Source organism: Empidonax traillii, unplaced genomic scaffold (assembly GCF_003031625.1).
Source record: "Empidonax traillii isolate 1590-97213 ecotype Southwest subspecies unplaced genomic scaffold, ASM303162v1 scaffold1147:size172421, whole genome shotgun sequence".
Taxonomy (NCBI): domain Eukaryota; kingdom Metazoa; phylum Chordata; class Aves; order Passeriformes; family Tyrannidae; genus Empidonax; species Empidonax traillii.
In genome coordinates this window covers 129,146-150,074 of record NW_020956340.1, presented here as the reverse complement: position 1 = coordinate 150,074, position 20,929 = coordinate 129,146, and the positions used below count along the sequence as shown (strand labels likewise).

At 40.5% G+C, this 20,929-nt stretch overlaps 1 protein-coding gene across 3 annotated transcripts in view; it reads right to left on the bottom strand.

Moving 5' to 3' along the window:
* Positions 1 to 1,278: 1,278 nt before the first annotated feature.
* The window catches only part of PXYLP1 (2-phosphoxylose phosphatase 1), a 79,671-nt gene continuing 60,020 nt past the window's right edge, over positions 1,279 to 20,929 (bottom strand). For all 3 annotated transcript variants that reach the window (XM_027905359.1, XM_027905357.1, XM_027905358.1), the window contains exons 3-6: positions 12,747 to 12,908; positions 11,791 to 11,917; positions 4,512 to 4,651; positions 1,279 to 3,633 (exon numbers count right to left, since the gene is read on the bottom strand). In XM_027905359.1, coding sequence (XP_027761160.1) covers positions 2,702 to 3,633; positions 4,512 to 4,651; positions 11,791 to 11,917; positions 12,747 to 12,908 — 1,361 coding nt within the window. In that variant the 3' untranslated portion in view covers positions 1,279 to 2,701. The remainder of the gene's footprint in view (positions 3,634 to 4,511; positions 4,652 to 11,790; positions 11,918 to 12,746; positions 12,909 to 20,929) is intronic.

The window sequence follows — 20,929 nt, the reverse complement described above, 5'->3', positions numbered from 1 at the left end:
CATAAGGACATGGGGCACACATGCAGAACAGCTCCTTCCATGTGAAAAAGAGGAAGAAACGAAACCATAAGGTAAGCAAACTATCTGAGACCAAACCAGAAAACTGACAGGGGAAAAAACCACTCTGCTTTATACTTCTGTGTGGTATAGGCTTTACTGATTTCAAAAACAGCTCTGCAGAAAAGTGTAGGACTGAATTCAGTACAGGGGACAGCAAAGCTGTAGTGACCTGCAGAATACAACTGTGTTGAGCACTATGAATGACTTGCTTCAAAATAACCACCACCGTTGTCGTTGTTACATTTTCTTCACCCCAAAAGGTTTTGAGCATCTTCCACAACCACTCGCTGAAACCACGGAGGAGGTGGCCTCTTTTTCAGTGAAATCCACCTACAGCTCACCTGGTTGTAACTCTTTCCAGGGCGCTGCAGCTGCGGAGCGAAGGCGCATCTTTCCCGGCCTCTTTCCCGGCGTGATTCCCGCCATCCCGATGCTGTCCCGCAGGCAGCGGCCACGAGAGCGCGCTCCAAACCCGGCTGTGCCGGCGCTCCCGCTCCCACCGCCCTCCCACGGGAACTTTCTTCCCGAACTACCTTGCACCCGGATATTTCGCACCGAGGAGGTGCCTTCTCACCCACTCCCGAATGCAAAAATAGAGCACGACAGCTCAAGCCAAGTCATTTGGCATTCCCGGTGTGCAAGGAGCGTTTGAATCTAAAGCTGGTTTATATCTCTCAGACCTGAAACAGAGAAAGGAGGGAGCGGGCAGGGGGTGGCCGGCGCATCAGCACCGCATTACAGACTGGCATTTACAGAAGCTGCTGGGGGGTTCAGTGTTTCTAAATGAACACCAATGATATGCCCATGGTAATGTTTTCTGCCCTTCAGGATAAGTCACAAACAGCATCAAAGCTCCAACAGATCTGAAGAGCTTGAACTGCCCTTTGTTGGTACCTCAACAGCTCTTTGCTACTAATATTGGACAAACGGTCCCGTTCACCTATTTATACAATTTATACACTGAGCTCAACTTTCAGATTCTCTTCTCCTGTTTGCCCTCCAGCACACAAACATGGATGATGGAAGACAGAGCTACTCTCTTAGACAGAAAATGTTTCCAATCTAATGTGGTTCAAAAGCTCCAAATGCTCTATCAGGATTTCTAGTTCAGTATTTATGAAATATGTACTTGCTCGTATCAAGTGCAGAAGTTACAAATGCAACAAACAGCTTAACAATACACACCAAAGAAGTCACAATAAACATGACACACAAGTATACAAAGAGTCCCCAGAATTTTATTTAAAGAAATATGTTCAAATGCAGCATTGAAAAAAGAGCGGAATGCCAATAGTCAGAGAACTTAATGCTGAGTTATGTTTTCTTTGATAAACTAGCACCATTGAATCACAAGTCACAGACTAATTTATTTCTAGAGGTGTAAAAACCCTCCACCATTATAAAATTTCTATGAATTCTATTAAAAATCGGTTCTCAATTGACTACTCCTACAGAGATGAAAGCAGTCTGAAGTACAAGTTTTCATATCTACTCATTGTTCAAATTACCCATAAACTACAGTTTATTCTCGAGTCTAAACATCCCAATCGAGGGGGAAAACATGTCTAAAAAGTGAACCTCACAAGTCTTTACAAACTAAACAAGTAAGAAAAACCTACTGTGTTATAAATATACACAGTACAATATGTACAAGTCTGGTCTTATAAAATAAGAGCTTCCTAGTCCATAAAAATACTAACTCAGCTACAAAATTTTCTCAGTATTTAATCAAGCTGTCTCAAGCAGTCACCACAGCAAATTCCTAAACCACTGATTTGTTCCATAGCACAACAGCTTGAACACGTTCACAATGGGAAAGAGCCCAACACTTCACCATAAAACTGATTTCTAATCCTAATGTCCCACTCAGGTTCAGTGGCACTGCTAGTGTTTGCTATCTATTTTAATGTCACAACACCTTTACATATTTCTAGACTGTGTTTGAACTATTCAAAGTGCTGAAAGTGCAATCAAAGAATAGAGTTCTGTATCCATTTTCCAGTGCATCCTTCTCTGGCACTGGCAACAGTAGCCAGGTGTTTAAAGGTCTGTGAGGTCAACAAGGCACACACTCATTGGTACATGCTCAGGTAAGAATGCACAGACACACACATGCACTTGGCTTTAAAGACGTGCCCCATAACATTAAAAGGCTTCTTCTGAATAAGGAAATTCAAAAATTCCTTACAAATGCCTTAATGCAGATGCCTGGAATTCATACAAGACCCTGACACAAACTGCTTAAAATGACTGTGAGATGGTGGTGAAAAAAAAAAAAAAAAAAAGAACTTTTGGTTTTAAACCTATGGTATCCAAGTATTGCTCTGGAATACAGAGACACAAGGTCTATGCTCTCTCACTCTTTATCAAGCCATGTCCAGGTTACAGTAGCCCATGTGATTTATCATTACAATTAACAACATTTGTGAGCACACACGTATGTCACACTCCGTATTTGTCCTTCTACTGAAGACCATCTGCAGTCTGAACGAAAATGAAACCATCTGAAGAACGTTTCAAGCAATATCCTTCTGTACTTACACACACAAGTACAAGAAATAACAAAACTGAGCTGTGCCTCAACCAGAAAACAGATTTCACTGCGACAAGTTAACGTTGCCTTCCTTTCCACTCTCCCTCCCTACAGCGCTCTCCTCCGACAAGCATCATAGTAACTCGTGCTGTTAAAAATCAAGAACATATCCCTCTTGACAAAGTTGACAAATTTTCCTAGTGGGCACATTGGCTTGCTGGAACGTTTGTAATGATCCTTGCAGAAGGAGGTCTGGAATGTAACGTCAGCACCGTTGTACAGGATGCGGATGAAGTGTTCCTTGGGTCTCTTCCCATCCTGCCACAGCTCAAAAACCAACCTGGCAGCAAACCTAGGAAATCTGGCCTCTGTAATGCCCAAGGCACTGAGAACAGGTGACAGTGTGACGTCATGTGCAGAGTAGAGAACAAACACTTCTTCTTTCTTGCCTTCAGCGATACGTTGCAGCCGATTAACAGTCTGGTTGAGGAAAGGATGAGTGGCCAACAGGGCGTACAAGAAATAAAGTTTCTTTTCCTGTCTTTCTCTCTCATCCTCCAGCTGATGTCTCTTGATTACTTTGAAGTGTTCCATACCGATGCAGCCAGTTTTGGTACACGGAAAAGTGACATTGTGACAAAAATAGCACAGGAGAGAATCTATGGGGTTAGAAGCCCTCAGCTGCCTGGTGGGAATGCCCACAATCTTTGCCATATCCACGTATATTTTCTCCAAATCGTTGTTCTTCACCCGCAAACTGTACTGCCTGCGCTGCTCCTCCTCTAGGTAGTGGTTTCTCATGGGGCAGTCGCAGCTTCCAGAGCAGAAAATGGTGCTCCACTGATGCCTCATGGTAATTTTTTTCCAGTCAAAATCTGGCAGAAAGGTGTAGAGCAGGGCCAGTGCACTCTGCAGGGTTCGACTCTTCCCTGTTGTCTCCAAGTAGAGCTGTTTTGCTGTCCAGTCACTGGGAAGCAGTTTATGTTTGTTTATATAAATTTCTCGTAATTGTTGTCCGTTCCTCAAGTGTTGTACAACCCCTGGAAGAGAATTTTTAAAGAAATTACAACATATGATTAGAGACTTCGTAGTTTTGAAAAAAAGACCTTTGCTCCAGGATCTGTGTTTCTTGCATCAGCCTCTCACAGGCAGGAACCCTTTATGCACCATAACATCTCTACACATTGCTAGAGGCAGCGGGAGCCCCCAAACAGCAGCTCAGTAACAATCCCTGTGTTGTGAGCAATTCCACACACAACCAGCTGTGTCAGGAAGTGTCAGGGAGTGGTCCATGGTACCCCTGCCTCAATTCCTCCTGACATCACTTTGCAACACTTGACACGGACCAAGTATCTCTTCCCCTGGGAACACATAAGGATTGGACAGGCACCAGATGGATAAAGGATCTCTATAATACAAGCACCAAGTTTGTCTGTACATCAGAATCCCTTGTAAGGGACACAGCAGCTACAGCATAGGTAAGAACAGGCCACTGATTGTTCTTCAGTTCCAGGGCTGCTCTGAATCACAAACCAGTCAGTAACAGAGCAGCAGATTCTTCCTCAGGAGGGACTGAGCAATGCCATTTGTCACAAGGGTAACAAAGCAATTTTGTGGTGTAAAGCAACATGATCGAAGGTGCTCTGACCTGCTACAAACAAAGTTAAGAGATGCCAAGCTTGACCAGTCTGTAACAGAATTGTCAAGCTATAGGATAAACCATGGTTTCTACAACTGCTGCCACTTTTACAGTAGAGAGTTTAACACTTTCTGCATATCCCAGCATAACCTAAGCTATGATCCACATGATAAGCTTCCATTAAAAAAAGCATTTATTTCAACACAAAGAAAAGAGAAGATTCCTTTCAAGCAGACTGTGTTTAAGAGAGCAAAAGACAGAGCTGCTGTGGAAACTCACCTGTCTGTGTAAGCTCTCCCATCTCACACAGAGAATGGCTGGGGTAGCGAGGGAGGCTGCTCAGGGAACCATCCATTTGGGCTGCAGACCCTCTGGACATGTGTTTAATGAAAGCTTCAAGCTGAGGATGAGAAGGTTTCCTAGAGAGGTAAAAACCAAAACGTGAAAACTCCCCAAAGCATATGGGAAAACAGCTCTAGAGAGTCAAGTATTCCAAGTATGTCAGCTCAGAAATTTTGTGGTATGGGGTTATTTCCCACTGAGACAACATCTGCACTTAGTCAGGACTTTTGCAAGTATGGAAAAGAAATCTAAGTACTCACTATCTACCAAAGAGATAGAGGGAAACAGATGTCTTGTCATGCTAAGATTATGATACCTTTCAGTAAGCAATTTGGAAACGTTTTGGGTTTTTTGTCTGGATTTTGTCTGTTTTGTTTTGTTGGCTTTTTGGGGGTTTTTTGTTTGTTTGGTTCGGAGTTTTTTGGATTTTTTTTATTTGTTTGTTTTTTTAATGCAGTCACTAATACTGTTGTAAATATACATAAATATATATATATATATATATATAAAATCCTTATAAAAAACCCAAACCTCTCTCCAGTTTCTGAAGTACCATTGCACTTTAACAGCACAGTCAAGGCCACAACCAATCTAAAGGGGTTCGAACAACCAGTATTTTAAGGAGACGATCTTGAAGGAATTCTCGAATTTTGTAATGTACAAATGCTGATTACAATCTCAGCCTTTCTTTCTAATTACTTCAGGCCTCAAATCAAACAGCACATGTAGTCTCCATTAAGTAGTACCCAGAGGCCCCATTAAAATTGAAAGCCATTGTTTTGGGTATTGTACCATAACACAGGGAGAAAGAGGCCAACACTGCTGGACACTTGGAACAGATAAGATACCCCCACCATGCAAGTAATGAATACAGCTGGAACAGAAATATACACCAAAATGCGTGAGTAAACCCACTGAAACAGAATTCCAGTGCATGAAGGAAGGCTCAGATCTCCTAAACTCATCTGCAAATTTCAGATACGCTCTGGACTCAGCCCACTGTGGGACTGCTGTGCAGAAAACTACAGATACAAAAAAAGGCCACAAACAGTGTAACCCAGAGCGGTTTGAGCCTTTAAAAAACAAATCTGTGCTCACATTTCTACAGCAGAAATGCATTACATAAGCAGGGATTTCTTTGTTAAATGTCAGCGGTTACCAAATGTCAACAGTTAGGAAATGTCACACAGTCACTTCTCTGCTTTTGTGCAGAACTGAAACAGTAACTGTTTGGCGACCCCAACTCTGCCCCAGATGGCTGTCATTTAAAAGGACTTTAAACCTGAATGGGGTTAATATTTTTGACCCTATAATTATACATATAAGATAAATTTTGCCTGAGATATTTTACAGAAGTCTGGGGTTTGTGTTTATTCCTCATATTTCTGTTTGCTAGAATGATAAACTGTTTTGATATAAAAACCTCAAGTCTAAAAAACAAAAAAGCAGAGTTGCAGGACCCACCAGAGGGAGCAATAACACTACTAAAGTAGGAATGAGTGTCTGGAATCAAAGTTTACTGGGACAAAGACATCCCTGCTTACGTAGAAGAGACAACTGAGAAACTCTCATACACGAGAGGACCTCTTGCAGAGCTGTGTTCACAGTATCAATATACAGGAGGTCTCACAAGAATCAGTGCCTGTCAATAGAAAGGTTGATATTTTCCAGTATTTAATTTACCTTCTGGGGAAAAAAAAAACCTCCTGGAAGGAAAATGTTACAATAAATCATCGTACAAGTGCCAGTAACAAAACAATGCAAAATGAGACAAAGAGCTTAATGAGATAAAAAGTCAGATTAATCATTTCGATTTTCCTTCAAATTGCAAGGAAACCCAGCCAATTTATAACATTCTAACTCCACAGCTTCTTCTGCATATTATAATTTTAGGAAGGCAAATGAAGATTAATATTTGCAAAGCAGAGACACATAAACCAGGCTTTGTTCCTTCCTCAAGCAGTGGAGGCTTCCTGTTGCACAACTGTACATCAGAAGCTCACTCCAGCTGCAGATGAGAATTTCAAAGTGAACATTTTGGACATGACACTATTGTCACAGCCCAGCAGTGCCACCTCAAAATGGGAGAAGTCGAGAAAATTAAATTAAACCCATTAGCAAATGGCTCTTTAAGCTTATTACAAAGGTAGGAGGCTGAACTACCAATTTTCTAAATCTTGTACTTTACAAAAGTCTACACGTGAATAAATTGTCAACCACATTAATTTTCCTTGAACTCCATTTATTTAATTAGCAAGTTCTGCAAATAGATGTGAAAGAAAACTTGAGGAACTGCATTATCCATTCAACTTCTTTTGCTGCTTTGTTTATAGAAACCTGAAAAAAATTCTAATGGAATCAAATCTGTGCTGATAAAACCGCCAGCAATCACTTGAGGGAAGGAAGAAAGCAAAGAAGAATCAAAAGTATTTGTCAGTGCTTTGCAAAAAGATTTCTCTAAAAAAAGGGCAGGCAAGTCAAATTTTCATATAGATCCATAGATGCAACTTACTTAGCTTTGACTTACACTATATTTAAAGTGAACACAAGATAAGCACATGCTTGCAGAATCAAATTATGAAATATGACAAATTCAAAGCTTACTACTTGTTAAATATATTCCAGGGAAGAAGAAAAAAAAATTAAAAAATCAAACAATAGAAATAAGAGTCATTCTGGCTGAAGGGGACATACATCTCTGGCTACAGAATACTTTTATCCTGAATGTAATCCTCATTTATGGAACCAAATTCTGAAAATACCAGAAATTCTCCTCTATTAACCCTGTACAACTGGGCAAATAAACACATATTTTTCTCAGCAACAAAATTTACAGCAGCGTTCAAGCTGCCAGCTGACAAACCATTCCCCCTCCCACCTCAAGATTTCTCTTTTATTTAGATTATGAATCCTCCTGTTGAATTGGCCAATTTACAGATGCTGCAGGAGATGGAGTATCCAGGCAACCCGGCTGAGGCTGCTGGAGCAGGAAGCAAAGGAAATTGCTCAGTTGTACAGTTGAAAAGACTGAATTATCCTTAAAATTTTATTTCCATAAAAGCAATCAGAAAATAAAAATGGGCTGAAGGGATACCCTCCTGTAATTTTCCCAGCATTACGATGGCAAGCTACCACATTTGGAAATAGTATTAGTACAATAAATATTTTAAATTTTGTCAGAGCATAGAATGGCTTTTCACTGAAATCCACCAGCAATAGCCATACTTCTCAATTTTGAACATTTGTTTCTCAGAATTCAAGTCGGTTAATTTGCCTTTTAATGATTTTATTTTTGTAAAATAGAATACATTTTATCTGTAAAAAAGCTGAGGATGCTTCTTTTCCCTCATAATAATTAATTCAGCTTATCTTGTCCTTATTTACAAACCAAACACTGGGATAAGAGATGCCAGATTTAACATTGTAGTTTTCATGCACTAGCATTAAAATGGACCAACATTTAGATCCTTATTCAACATATTTAAATATCTTATTTGTAAAGGCCTTAAAAAGCTTTAATATTGAAATATCACCCCAGTGTACATGGAAAGAAATCACACTGCACAGCTATTTCAACTAGATGTGCATTTCTGCCAGGAACTGAGCTGACATCTCTCAATAAAAATTTGCTTTTTCCTTGAGGCATTCTCATACAAAAATGTACAGCACACAGACATGACCTTCCTGTAATCATACAGCACGAGACTCTGTCTGCAAACTGTACCAAAAGCAAGTCCCTTTTCTCTTGACTCAAAATGCAAAAAAAAATTTTATAACTTCAAGCAAAAATAATGTGTATTTTTTCTGTGAGGTTCAAGTAGACAAAAAAAGCGTCAGATCAAAGGACTGCAGTGTTTCCTTTCTAGAAGGCAAATGAATGGAAAGAGCCACTAAAGCCAACAATGGATCAGTGTAGTCTACAAAAGAGAACCTAAGGCAGCAGTAGAACTGTTGGGGATTATTTATTCAGAAAGGTCTCACGGCTTTTACATTTTTATAACAAACTCTACAGTGCTCCCCTGGCAGGGGCTTGGGACTGGATCATCTGTAAGGTCTCTTCCCACCCAAACCATCTCATGATTTCCCAATTCCCCCTACTTCACTGCTCTTCTGAGTCTTTAGAGCAGTCAGGAGACCTTTCTTCACCTACTTCTGGTCTGGATTGTACTTGGACCTCACTCCAACTCAGATCCACACCTCATTTAGCTCTCAGTATGATACTTGCCTCTCCCACACTTTTCCATCTCATTTTTGTGGCAGTTTCAAAACATGTGCATATTGAACATAAAATTTCCGTATTTGTTACTGAGCTTCTTGTGATTAACATCAACACCTCTCAAAATGCCTTAAAGTATATGCTAATTAACCCAGTTTGCTATCAAATTATAGCAGTCTTCTAAAATCATTATAGCAGTCTTCTGAAATCATTTTAGCATCTTCCAAAAAGCTTTTCTTCTCCCTCTCTCTCACATACAAACTCAATGAAGAAACACTGCGTGTTTGTTTTTTTTTTTTTTTACTTTTGACACTATAAATGTGAGCTACATAAGGAGCAAAAAGTGGGAGATGAATTTATTTCCCCCATAAGTAAACCCTACAATGAAAAGATTTTTATAACATCATTGAATTGATTTTCTCAAGGAAAAAAGCACATATTATTCGGTTCCCTTTGGAAATTCGCACCCAGAACAATGAAAATAATAACAATGTTAACTGAAGTTTTACAGGGAAGAAATCTCCAAAGCATTTAATCCATTTGCTTATATTCATTCCACACTTACATGTCACAATCCATCATTTGCAAAACCAGAGAGTGACCTCAAGGCTGTTTTGCATATCCATTAGAAATCCATGGGGCTGCGGAATAATCTGCTTAATTAATGAATTCCATCAGCTGAATGCCAAGTCAAATAAAGAACACCCTGAATATGAGCAGCATGCTTATCTGACGCTGTAAGTCCAGAAAGCTTAAACAAGCCAGACTTTCAATCAGGCATCTCAACTGTACAGCACCCAGAAACCTTCAGTTCAAAGGCAGCAATTACAGACCCTGTCCTACTCTCCTTATAAATATGTTTACAATCAAGCACCACATTTACATCACAAAGGACTATAAGCCTGACAGCCAAACACAGCAAATCACTTCCTGATGCTGAAGTAATAAATGTTCCGTTCCAAACACCGGCCAAAGCAGTGACAACTGCAGCTTTATTCAGGAAGGTCAGCTTTAACACCTCTGGACAGGACAGTGCAGAGCCAATGCCTTTCATCTTTCTGCTGCCCTAAAACAGGAGATTCAGTTTTACCTAAGTTCTGTTCTTGGGGGGACAAGGTCTTTCAGTGGCTGTGAATGGTAAGGGATGTATCATCTGCGCACTGATGCTTCATAAACGGTGAGAGCCAAGGGCATCTCCCCCACCGGGCTCCTTGGAGCCTGACACTGTGCCCTCTTAACTGCTCCACTTGGTCATTCTGTGGCAAAAGCCACACCATTTTCTTGCCTTTTATGAATAGTTTTCATGACTCCAGGGCCTTCATATTGTATTCCTTGACTGCAGCTCCAGTGGAAATAGCTATAAAAGCTTCTCTGACAAATACAAAACTGAGGTCTCATGTGGCACTCTGATATTGAGAAATACAGCTACTCATCCAACACTGTCACTTGCAGTTAACATCTTTTCAATAAAGCTTTCTCACATACCTTCTAACATGACAGATATTAAGCACGATCAGAAGATCAGAGCCTCTAAGAACTCAATGGAAATCTGCATCATATTTCTTTACTTAGTAATTCATGCTGAAAATAGTCTCACCCCTTAAAGGCAAAAGTCATTAATAATGTTATCATAGCTATTAGCAAACGATTCATTTTCCATCTTGTTAGAGAAATTAATTGCCCACTCAGCTCTATGGCACAGATAACTGGAGTTTGGTTGCCATTGGCCACAGCTCTGTCTGCCTCCATTCAGCCAATTCCTTATCCACTGAGCAGTCCACCCTCCAAATCCATGCCTCTCCAGTTTGGAGACAAGGATGTCATGTAGGACTGTACTGAAAGCCCCACAGAATTGCAGGGAGATGGCATCAGTCAGTCTTCCCTTGCTGACTGCTGCAGTCAGTCCATCACAGAAGGCCACCAGATTGGTCAGGAGCAATCTGCCCTTAGTAAAGCCATGCTGGTTGTCTTGGATCATCCCCCTTGCATTGCATGTGCCTTGAAATTTTAAGTATTCAGGGGGTTCCTTGTAATTTCTCCATTGGTAAAAAAAATAATACAATAGATCCTACTAAAAAGGAGAAAAAACACATTTGATCAAGCAACCTAGGGCAAAAGTTGGGGATTTACATCATCACTGTTTATTTCTACTGCTTCACACTATCATTCATCTTTATCAGCAAGTAAACTCTAAAAAAAAAAAAAAAAAAAATAGAAAGGTTCTTCCATGAGGAAGAGAAGCAGTTCAGATCATAACTACAGCTCAAAGTCGTTCAGGTATGAAAACAGACATCAGCAACCTACAAAGACATGATGTCAGACAGAAGCACACTGTACTGATACAGAAAGGAAACCAGTCTTTTAACGTCAATCAGACACAAATAGCTTCAGTGTGACAGTACTTTCCTGAGTGCTAACTACAGGAAAAGGGTAGTTTTCAAGCAGCAAAATGCATTTTCTGTTAACTTGCATTTTTACATTAAACATACAACTCCCATTTTTTCCTCAATTTTGACACAAATCATTCATTTAAGGGAACTCTGATAGCCTCTGTTTCTGAAAAGTAAAAGATAATAATATAAAATACAAGTATCAGTTTTCTTTTGGTAGTGATGAACTGACTGAGACCTTTCTGTATTCAGATGAAAGGATTGCTGAGCTGAAATGGAAGAGACTGCCTAAAACACTGCACTTACATTTTGAAAATGTGTAAAGGCTTATCTAAGAGGAATGGCAACCTAAATATTCAATTAAATAGTTTTTCTTTTTCTAGAAATACAAAGAACTTACTCTGGTCTGAACTGGTAACAGGTAATAGTTCTTGTTTCAAAAAAAGTACTGTACACCACTGATACAGGGGTTGTTTTTTAAAGCCATGACAATACACAAAGATCTGAAGTCACAATGTACTTCAGGCTGCACCAATTGTTTCCTGAAGAAGAATAAAATAATTCTGAAGCAAAACAAGCACTTAGGAATGACAAACCCCAAGAATTTTACCTGCTGGGCACCAACATACAGTCAATGTCAGGTCTCTTTGTCTTGGGAATGGCATAGAGCGGATACCTATCACCATGTCGAATCAACACCTGAACTGACACCAGCTTAAAATAATGAGGTGCATGACCTAAAGTGAAGAAAGGGGCAGAAAAAAAATAGAGAAAACGTGTTACCTGCACGCACTTCCTTTAATAAAAAAAGCAGGTATAATTAGGTGTAATGATAGCTTTGGTATTGCAATGAAAGAAAACACCCCTAAGAAATTATAACTTAGCATCCCAAGAAAGATTTCACTTCAGATTTCAAGATAAGTTACACAAGACTGAGTTTCTCAGCACATCTCCATAGGACATCTTAAGTCCAACAACCACACAAACACATAACTCAAGCAGCAAACTCTGCCAATGCAATTAGGTGATTCCACTTTATAATGCCTCTCTTGCAGACCCCATCATCGTGACGGATTTTGCAGCGTGTCTAATCTGGAGCCTTTTGATATACTAGTTTGTAATTTATTTTATATGCATTAGTGGGGTATGCTAATGAGGGAATTCATTCAGGCTCCCTTGCTGCTGCAGCTACTGTAGGGTAAGGAATGCAAATATGCCTTCTAGCTGACCACGTCTAATGGTTTGGAATCCAAAATTAATTACTTCTGCAGGTTTTTTTTTTTGTTTTCAAAATTCCAAGTCGACTCTTTGCAATGCATCTCAGTTGTACTAAGAATTACAATTCAGGTATTAAATATCTCCAACTCTCCCAACCAAGAGAGCAGAGAAGACACAAAGGAAACAAAAGAAGAACAGCGTATTTTGAATGACTTTAGGAAATTCAGCAACCAGTTTGTGTTTGCTGTACCTTCTCCAAGCACCAAAGAACTGACCATGCACAAAGTTATCCAGTGCCAGCACACAGAAACCAGCAACTAAGCTGTGGTTTGCCCTCCCAGAGCTTACCTTCCATGCTGCGTTCAGCAATGGTGGGAATATTGCAGTAAACATGAGCTTCATAAACAGGGTCTATGGCAGGAGGCTCTGTCAGCAGATCAGGCATTATTCTCTTCCGGCTCTTGGGATTCAGCCCATCTTCCCTGACGGGGTTTACTGGTATTAAATGCACTGAAAGATATAAAACATACCCCATACGTGTTTAGGAGGGTTTAAGGACCCTGTCCATGGTTTCCATGAGAGGATGTCTCTCAACAGTATACAACTTTGTTGTGATTTTTTCCCTGATTTACATATGCCAGAAGAGCTCTTTGGCAAAGTCAATGCTTGGCTCAGAGTTCAGAACAGACCTGGATGTAAAACAATGCTGTCTTTTACGCTCTTCTTGAAGCTGCTTTTTCTGTCGGTCTCTGATGAAGCTCTAAGAACATGAATTGAAGAGAAAGGGCCACAACAGGCCCAGCTGTTTGTCATCATTTTCCCTTAAAAACTGACATTGAAGGACATCAGCAAAAGACACAGCACAGTTATGATGATGGTTGTACAAACCACTGGGAATACAAAGTATTCAAGATTCAAGGAGCTGAGTATTCATCATTTTCCTCACTAATCCCTGCCCTTACTTTGCTGCTTTGCCAGCCTTAAACCGTCTGACTTACCCCCAAAAAAAAAACCAAACCCAAACAAAAAGGCACACAAATACAAATGCCAACATTTTATTTTTTTTTCTTTTTCCTATTAGCATTTTCTGGTATTTTAATTAGAAGTTTTAAAGGTGAAAATGAGGAGGAAAAGTTGCTCCTATTTTTACCTCCTTAGTCTTCTACAGCAAGAGGGAGTGAAAGAAAAATAAAGATTGAAAAGAGAAAAAATTTCAAAGCAAAACTTCACTAATTCTTCTGGGTCAGGTCCTCTATTTTATCTTGACTCCCAACTCCAATTTTAGAGGTGAATTTGTTTCACAATAAAGAGTTGTGCAGACCAAGCAAACCAACGTGAAAAACATGTAGATTTTAAGAGCACGTAGCCAGTAATACAACACAGACTCTTCATTCCTACACTACACTTCAGATGTTTTTATTTGGTTACTCTTTGCCAGCCAAAACCAGAACCCAAGCATTTTCCATAGCTTTGCTAGTGCTGTTGACAAGGCCAACACCCACAAAGTGCAGCGACTTCAAACTCTTGATTGAACTGTTTCAGACTATGCAAACAACTGTGCTTGGTGAGAATATTCAACTACAAATTTGACTTTGGCCACTTAAACTGAGGAGCTCAGCTGCCATTCCAGCATTTATCTACCTGATTCATTTTTTAGTTCCTTCCACGTTTAAGACTCACATTGTTGAGAGACACTGCAAACCACTCACCAACAACTGTAACACAGAGCCCTGGCAATGTCTGCCAGAGGTTGGTAACTCTGGCTTGAAGGGGCTTGCAGCAAACCTGGCTTTGGGGTATAAATCCCAACCCCAGGTATGTGTTATAACAGTTGCTGGACTCTGCAAATAGAAGGCACTGCGAGAGAATAAATTGTCTAAAGGGTATAAATGGCAAACTACAGTAGTTATGTTGGTCAAGTTTCCAAGCCAGAAAAGGTTCCAGGCAACAACTCTCAGCTCTCTGTAATGATTTTCTCTAGAGCAGCCCACAACATTGCTGCTGCTCACTTAGGGTCACAGGCACACACAGAGCTGGCTGAAGTACTGGAGAGCTGATATAACTCAATTCAGCTGATGTAACTCAACACATGAGGGTTTCAGAAGACAGGGAAACCACACCCCAACAGCAAAACCTACAAACTCTGATGCTAAAATTTGGCTGGGGGGGAGAGGGGGAAAGCAAAATAAGGATCCTAATCTTTTACCTAAGGTAGTTTTAGCTACGAGAAAACCTGAACAGGCCACATTTTGCACTGAGACAATTAACTGCAGAAAGCAACAGATGCATACATACATTAGCTTATTAAAATCAAGTGCCTGTGATTCCCGGGGCCAAATAGTCTGTTTGCAGACAACAAATCTCATTTCTAATCCAGCTAGTTGAATAAATACCTTAACAACTGCCAGACAAATATTTAAGGATAAGGAAAAGCACTAAATCTTAAAGAGGAGCATCTACTGCCTTTAAAATATAAAAAAATAAAACCAAATATTAAAAGTAACAGCTACAGGATTGCCAGATTACATGTTTGAAGTTTACAAAAGCCACTCACAGAATACCCTTAAAGAAGACTCGAGTCAGCACAGCAGCAATGAGTGCAATTTAAGACTATTTCGTGGACTGGAAATGGACTCAGATTAGGAATAACTGCAACTTTTGTCCTTACTGCACAGTGAACAAGCTTGGCTTTTACCAGGGAAGGAGGAACACAGCATTTCCTCCCTAAACTACTACCAGCCTGTCCATGTTCAGGTACCTTAGGCAAGGACCAGGCTAAAAAAAACTTTTACCTTTAAACCCAGGGGTTCAAAGGGGAACTGGACTAGATGCTCTTTCAAAGGTCCCTTCCAACACAAACCATGCCATGGTTCAGTTTAAATGAGTCAAACTGTTCACAGGTTTGACCAAAATAATTTCCAAGATGGTCAAAAAATTTCAGCTACTTAAATAAGTGCAAATAAACACTGCCATGACAAGGAGCATTGACTTTTGGCACACTTGAAATAACAAATATCGGTTGAAAACAATAATAACAAAATCAATCAAACTACCTACGCAAATGCTTGTGTCCTCTATTTAAATACAATAAATAGAAAATGACAAAATCATATGAACTGGGCACCCGTTCACCAGTCTAGGCAGCGTACTGGAAATTTCCACTGAATGGATACACATGAAAATAGTAAGTATTTCAGAATAGAGGGGTGGGGGCAGTGAGGGAGGATGATGTCACAGGGCCAAGGAGAGATGAATTCCAGTTGGAGAGCTCCTTCTCTTTGCTCAGCACGGTGACCCTGAAGAACCCACTCAGCAAGGCTGGTCCTCTCTGCCCCTTGTTAAAGCCCCTCAGAACCTGGAACAATCCTGCAGTTCCAGTGCTTTGGGAAGAGGCCCCCAGGTGACACAGCCCCTCTCTGTATTTCTGCCTGCTCCAAATGACAGAAGTATTTTCCATATCAACAGCTCAACACTCAGTTGTTTCGCAATTGCTTTCTCAATTTCTGCCATTCCCTGGACATTATTTCCAAACATTTATGATGTTTTCTCCTGCCTCCCTCCCTTCTCATTTCAAATACTTGGTCTTCCCGCTCCCTTGCTGTCTTCATTTATCCCCTTTCCTGGCTCTCAAGTCCTTTTTTTACACACCTCATCCTCTCCAGCTCCCTATGCACAGAAGGCTCAATTTGTTCCCTCATTTTTGTACTCCTTACAGCACACAGAGCAGTTAGCTAAAGCTCTTTGAAGAGCTGACTTTCTCTCTGTATCCAAGTATTTCATTACTGAAAATCCTCTTCCTCTGCACTGTCAAACCCACCTCTGTCTCCCAGGTGGGTTTTCTGGTCCACACGTAACCAGCAAACCTACAAACAGTGTTGGACTGACACAGAGAGGGAAAGGGAAATAACAAATAGAAACAAATTTTAAACATCCCCTCATATCAAGTTGAAATTCATCTTTTCTTCCAAATACAGTTCTGCTCTTCCAGCTGTAAATCATTACAATATCAGGATTCTGCTACAGAGTTTTCACATCACTTTTTATAGCTTAGCACTGTTTTATATGATTTGCTCTGTTAGTTCACAGTAAGGTGCACTTGCCCCAAACAGAAGCCTGCCAACGTGTACACAGTCATACTTAAAACTGTGATTGAGTTTCTGAACAGGAATTTTCCACTGCTGTGCCTTTCAAAGCTCATGTTTTACTATGATAGGGACACAACAATGTAAACCAGAAATGGAACAGATGATTTTGATGTGCATTTCCCACAGCCAGAGCAGTTAATAAAATAGATCTGAAACATATTTCATCATCTAGCTGGAAGCTTTGCCAACACTGAAACTATAAAGAATATGTACATATTATTACAGAGGTAGTTTGGCAACAAAAGGGGAAAGACAATATTTTTTTACTGCCCAATATTCATAAACTTATTTTCAAGCTACATAAAAATGACTTTGAAACCTTAATTTTGAAAAATTTATTTCTAGGGACAAAAAGTAAAAGGTTACAGAAACAATAAAATTAAAGAAACCTCAATGAAAGGTGTCCCACAGAGCTAAAACTGCTTGAAATATGAAGTAAAACTAAACACATGGGCTGGTATCAGACAAAAAGCAAGATCTGATTGAACAGTCACACAGCAAATTCTGTTCTATAAGAAACAAAGGGGCACTGGTCCCACAGTGTTACAGCTAATTACTGCCATAGAATAATTCCTTTTAGAATTTTTGCAGCTCCAAATGGAGATTATTGTTTGAAGTCAACAAAACTCAGAAGAAATAAAATCCAAACTCTGAAACTAAGTTTAATCAAACAAAAAACCTCCAGCACTTCTTATTTTAATTCACACCACAGAACCCAAGGACCAAATTTTAAAATTAGGTGACCAGTTTGACTAAGAAAAGTCTTCATGAACCAACCCAATGGCATCTCAAACATTATGGCATGTAGTTTTATTCCCAGGGTACATTAAGGATGACCTAGTTTAAGAGCCAAAAGTTAATTTGCCTGACTTCCATACTCTTCTTCCCTCCCCCCATAAAATATACCAAAAAGACAAATATTAGATAAGTAGTTTCTAAGCAGGAGAGACAATCATTCAGAAGTGTTTTCAGTGGAACCACTGTAACTATTCCTACCTAGCAACAAATCCCCTCTGGAAGAATGTCAAGTTTACCATATCAGCTATTGTGCTCAGCAGCCAAAGCAGGGAGCCAGTCTGATGCACATTAGAGCTACAAAATTAACATGAATTTGACAGAATTCATTACAGCAGAAAACCAAACACAAAGCAAAGTGCACTTCACGGAGAAGAAACACCAAATTAAACGCCAAATCACTTCATTATCAATATCTCTCCCTCCTGCAGTCCTACTTTCAGCTTGACAAGCAAAAGCTAACATCCCTTTTGGGAAAAAAAAAAAAAGAAAAAAGAAAACAAGACATATGCAATAAAAAAAAGATTTATCCATGAAACAAAAATAAAGCACTAACATTTACCTAAAACCAGAAAGATGGGCAATAAAACCAGTTTCCATTGCTGTTTTCCCCTGTAGCTCCAACCAGCCTGAGAAGCAGCAGCCATGTTAGTCTCGATTTTCTGACTAAACAGAGACCTGAAGTTTTCTTCTGTTGCAAAACAGAAGGTTCTTTCAGCCCCATGCAAACATGCTATTTCAAACAGTCAAATAGAAATGCAGCCACACAGCTGAAATGAAAAAAAAAACAACACAGCAAGCCCACTGTAGGTAACCTTATGCTGATGGGTCAAGAAAAGCAAACGCGCATGTCAGGGAGCACAAAAAGTTATTTATCCACCTCCACCTTCCTCGCACCCCCTTTCTGCTCCTACCAGGGCACTAACAAGGCTGCCTAGCATGGAGCAGAACACTCAGGCTTCTCAGAGTCTGGTGATGAATATGGACTTCAGAGATCCATAGACTCATTAAGTTTGAAAAGACCTCTAAGACCAAGTCCAGCCGTTAACCCAACACCACCACGTACCCAAGTGCCACATCCACACAGTTTTCCCCATATCCAAACCAAACCTTCCCTGGCACAATTTAAGGCAATTTCCTCTTGTTCTGTCACTTGATACCTGGGAGAAGAGACCAACCCTCCCATGGTACAACCTCCGTTCAGGTACTTGTAGAGAGCGAGAAGGTCTCTCTGAGCCTCCTCTCCTCCAGATTAAACACCCCCAGCTGCTCTCCTAGTTGTTTGTCCCCTGAAAATAATCAAAGCTAGAAAAGGAGAAGTGTAGGGAAGAACAACCAGCAAGAGGCAGGAACGCCTCAAAACAACTGAGGGGGAAAAGGTAAAGATGTGTGCAGCAAGAAGAACAATCTGGCCAAAGCAGATAAGGCACACGTGGGCTGGAGAGCACTCAGAGTGAGACGGAAGGGACGCGGTGCCAGCTGAGAAGAGAAGCAGCCTGAGCAGTGCTGGCAGAGCTCTGCCATCCTGCCATCCCAGGGCTGATCCCTGTCCCCCTGGGGTCTGATCCCTGGCGCCCCACGCTCCCACCTGAGCAGGACATCCCCAGGGGATGTTTTAGAGCTCTGCTTCAGATTAAAAACGCACATTTGGACATCAGTGGAGTTCAAGTGTGCCCGTGTGACACACAATCCACCCTTCTCGTTTTCTTCTTTTGGACAGCTAAATAAAGGCTTTGACAGTCTCAAAGGGAAGATCCCTCATAACAGTGAGGGCCATCATCCATAATGCATAACACCACTGTCACTAATGTGCTGTATTGGAATGCTGAGTAATCACACAAACAAAAAAGGCTTATTAGACTCACACTGGTCAAACTATCAAGTCCTGTTAAAAAAAAAAAAATTAAAATATTTAAAAATAATTTCTAAGCCTGTGAACGTAAGCTTCTAAGCTTCAGTTTTTATATTTCCATAAAATATAAATGGAGCTTCTAAACTTTTTAATTTTCCCTGGTTTTTCGTTTATTAGGAATGTGTAACTTAATTTAAAAAAACACTCTAGTAATTTTAATTTTAAATCAAACCCCTCGCCCTACAGACCCTGATGAGAATTTTTTTAATATAAAATCTGTCCATCCTGAACTTATGAAGAAGTGACAGTCCTCAGTGTCTTTGCAGTCTCTACCCCTCAATCAACCATGTCTGAAGCTACTTCTTTCATCACATCCCTGCTTCCCCAAGCATTTGCCCTTCCATTTTCTCCACTTCTGCCATGTGTCCTGTATGTTGTGGAACAAGTGGAGCAGGGGCCCCTCGAGCACAGATTTATTCTCCACAGGCAGCTCCCTGTGCAACCACAGCCTCAGAGCAGTGTTCTGTGCTCAGAGCAGGCTCTGAGCTTCAAGGTTTTCTTCCCACAGTGCTGTAAATTCTCTGAGCACGACTACAAAGAATAAAAGAGTAAAGGGAGCTATGGGGGGGTGAGTAATAGATAGAAAAACAGTGGGGGGGGGGGCGCAAAGGGAGACACACCTAAATTTAACCTACAACAGGAACAACAAAATGTTCTGTCTTGACAACCCCTGACAAGATAAAGACGGTTCCTTGGAGTGTAATTTCTCCACAAATACTTCAGCCTAACAATTGTGTGTGTTTGAAGGTGGCACAGGTACAGCCTTCAGACTGCAGCTGTACCAGGATAAGCGCTTCCCTCCTCATATGCTTGAAATGTCACCAACCCAAATCTCTGAAAATGGATGATTCAAGTACAGATTCATCATCCTCAGCGCAGAAGTGGGCAGGAACTTCCAACCTCGCAGCATTCACGGAGCAGTCAAACGTGAGCAAACAGAAAACAGAGACTACAGAGCCCTTATTCTGAGTTTCCAACAGTTTGCAGACATTCAGCATTAGTGGTGAGTTATGGACTGAGACATGCCCAGGTGCACGTACCTATTTGAGCCATTCAACTTCTGGATTGCTGCTGCTGTTCTTCTTTCTCTAAGGGAATTCATAATAATTCAGGGACTTTTCAAGGAGTCTGTTGACTTACAACGCACTCCTCTTGCCAGCACCCTATGCATCAAGTCCTAGGATAGACTTTCAAAAATATTCATGAAGAATGTTTAAGTGTAGTAGCCAAGGAGCAGGTACCATTGAATAAATATTCTTTTCAAGCCAGTGCTTCTAATAAAAAGTGCTGAAAAAATGCTTGCTACAGCATCCCTGAATACCTGCATTTCATACTGCAGAACCAGAGTGCTGCCACTGCCTTCAGCACACCATACTCTGACACCACAAGTTAAAGCCCACTAGAATAGATCTATCGATCCTATCATGTAAACATAAGCACAGTCCCTTCCTACAGCAAAAGTAGCGATTACTTTTGAAGCCCATGAGGATTCCTTCAGCAGACTTGTGAAACAGAACATCATATTTTGAATTCTTACATCTAAACTTGAACCTGCCAAGAGAAATTGATTACACTCACAAAGTTGGTGAGAGGGGTGGATGGCGGGGCGTGTGTCCATTTTGACTGGTGCACTGCTCTTTGCAGGGTAAATTTCTGCATTATTTGGGTCAGAAATAGAA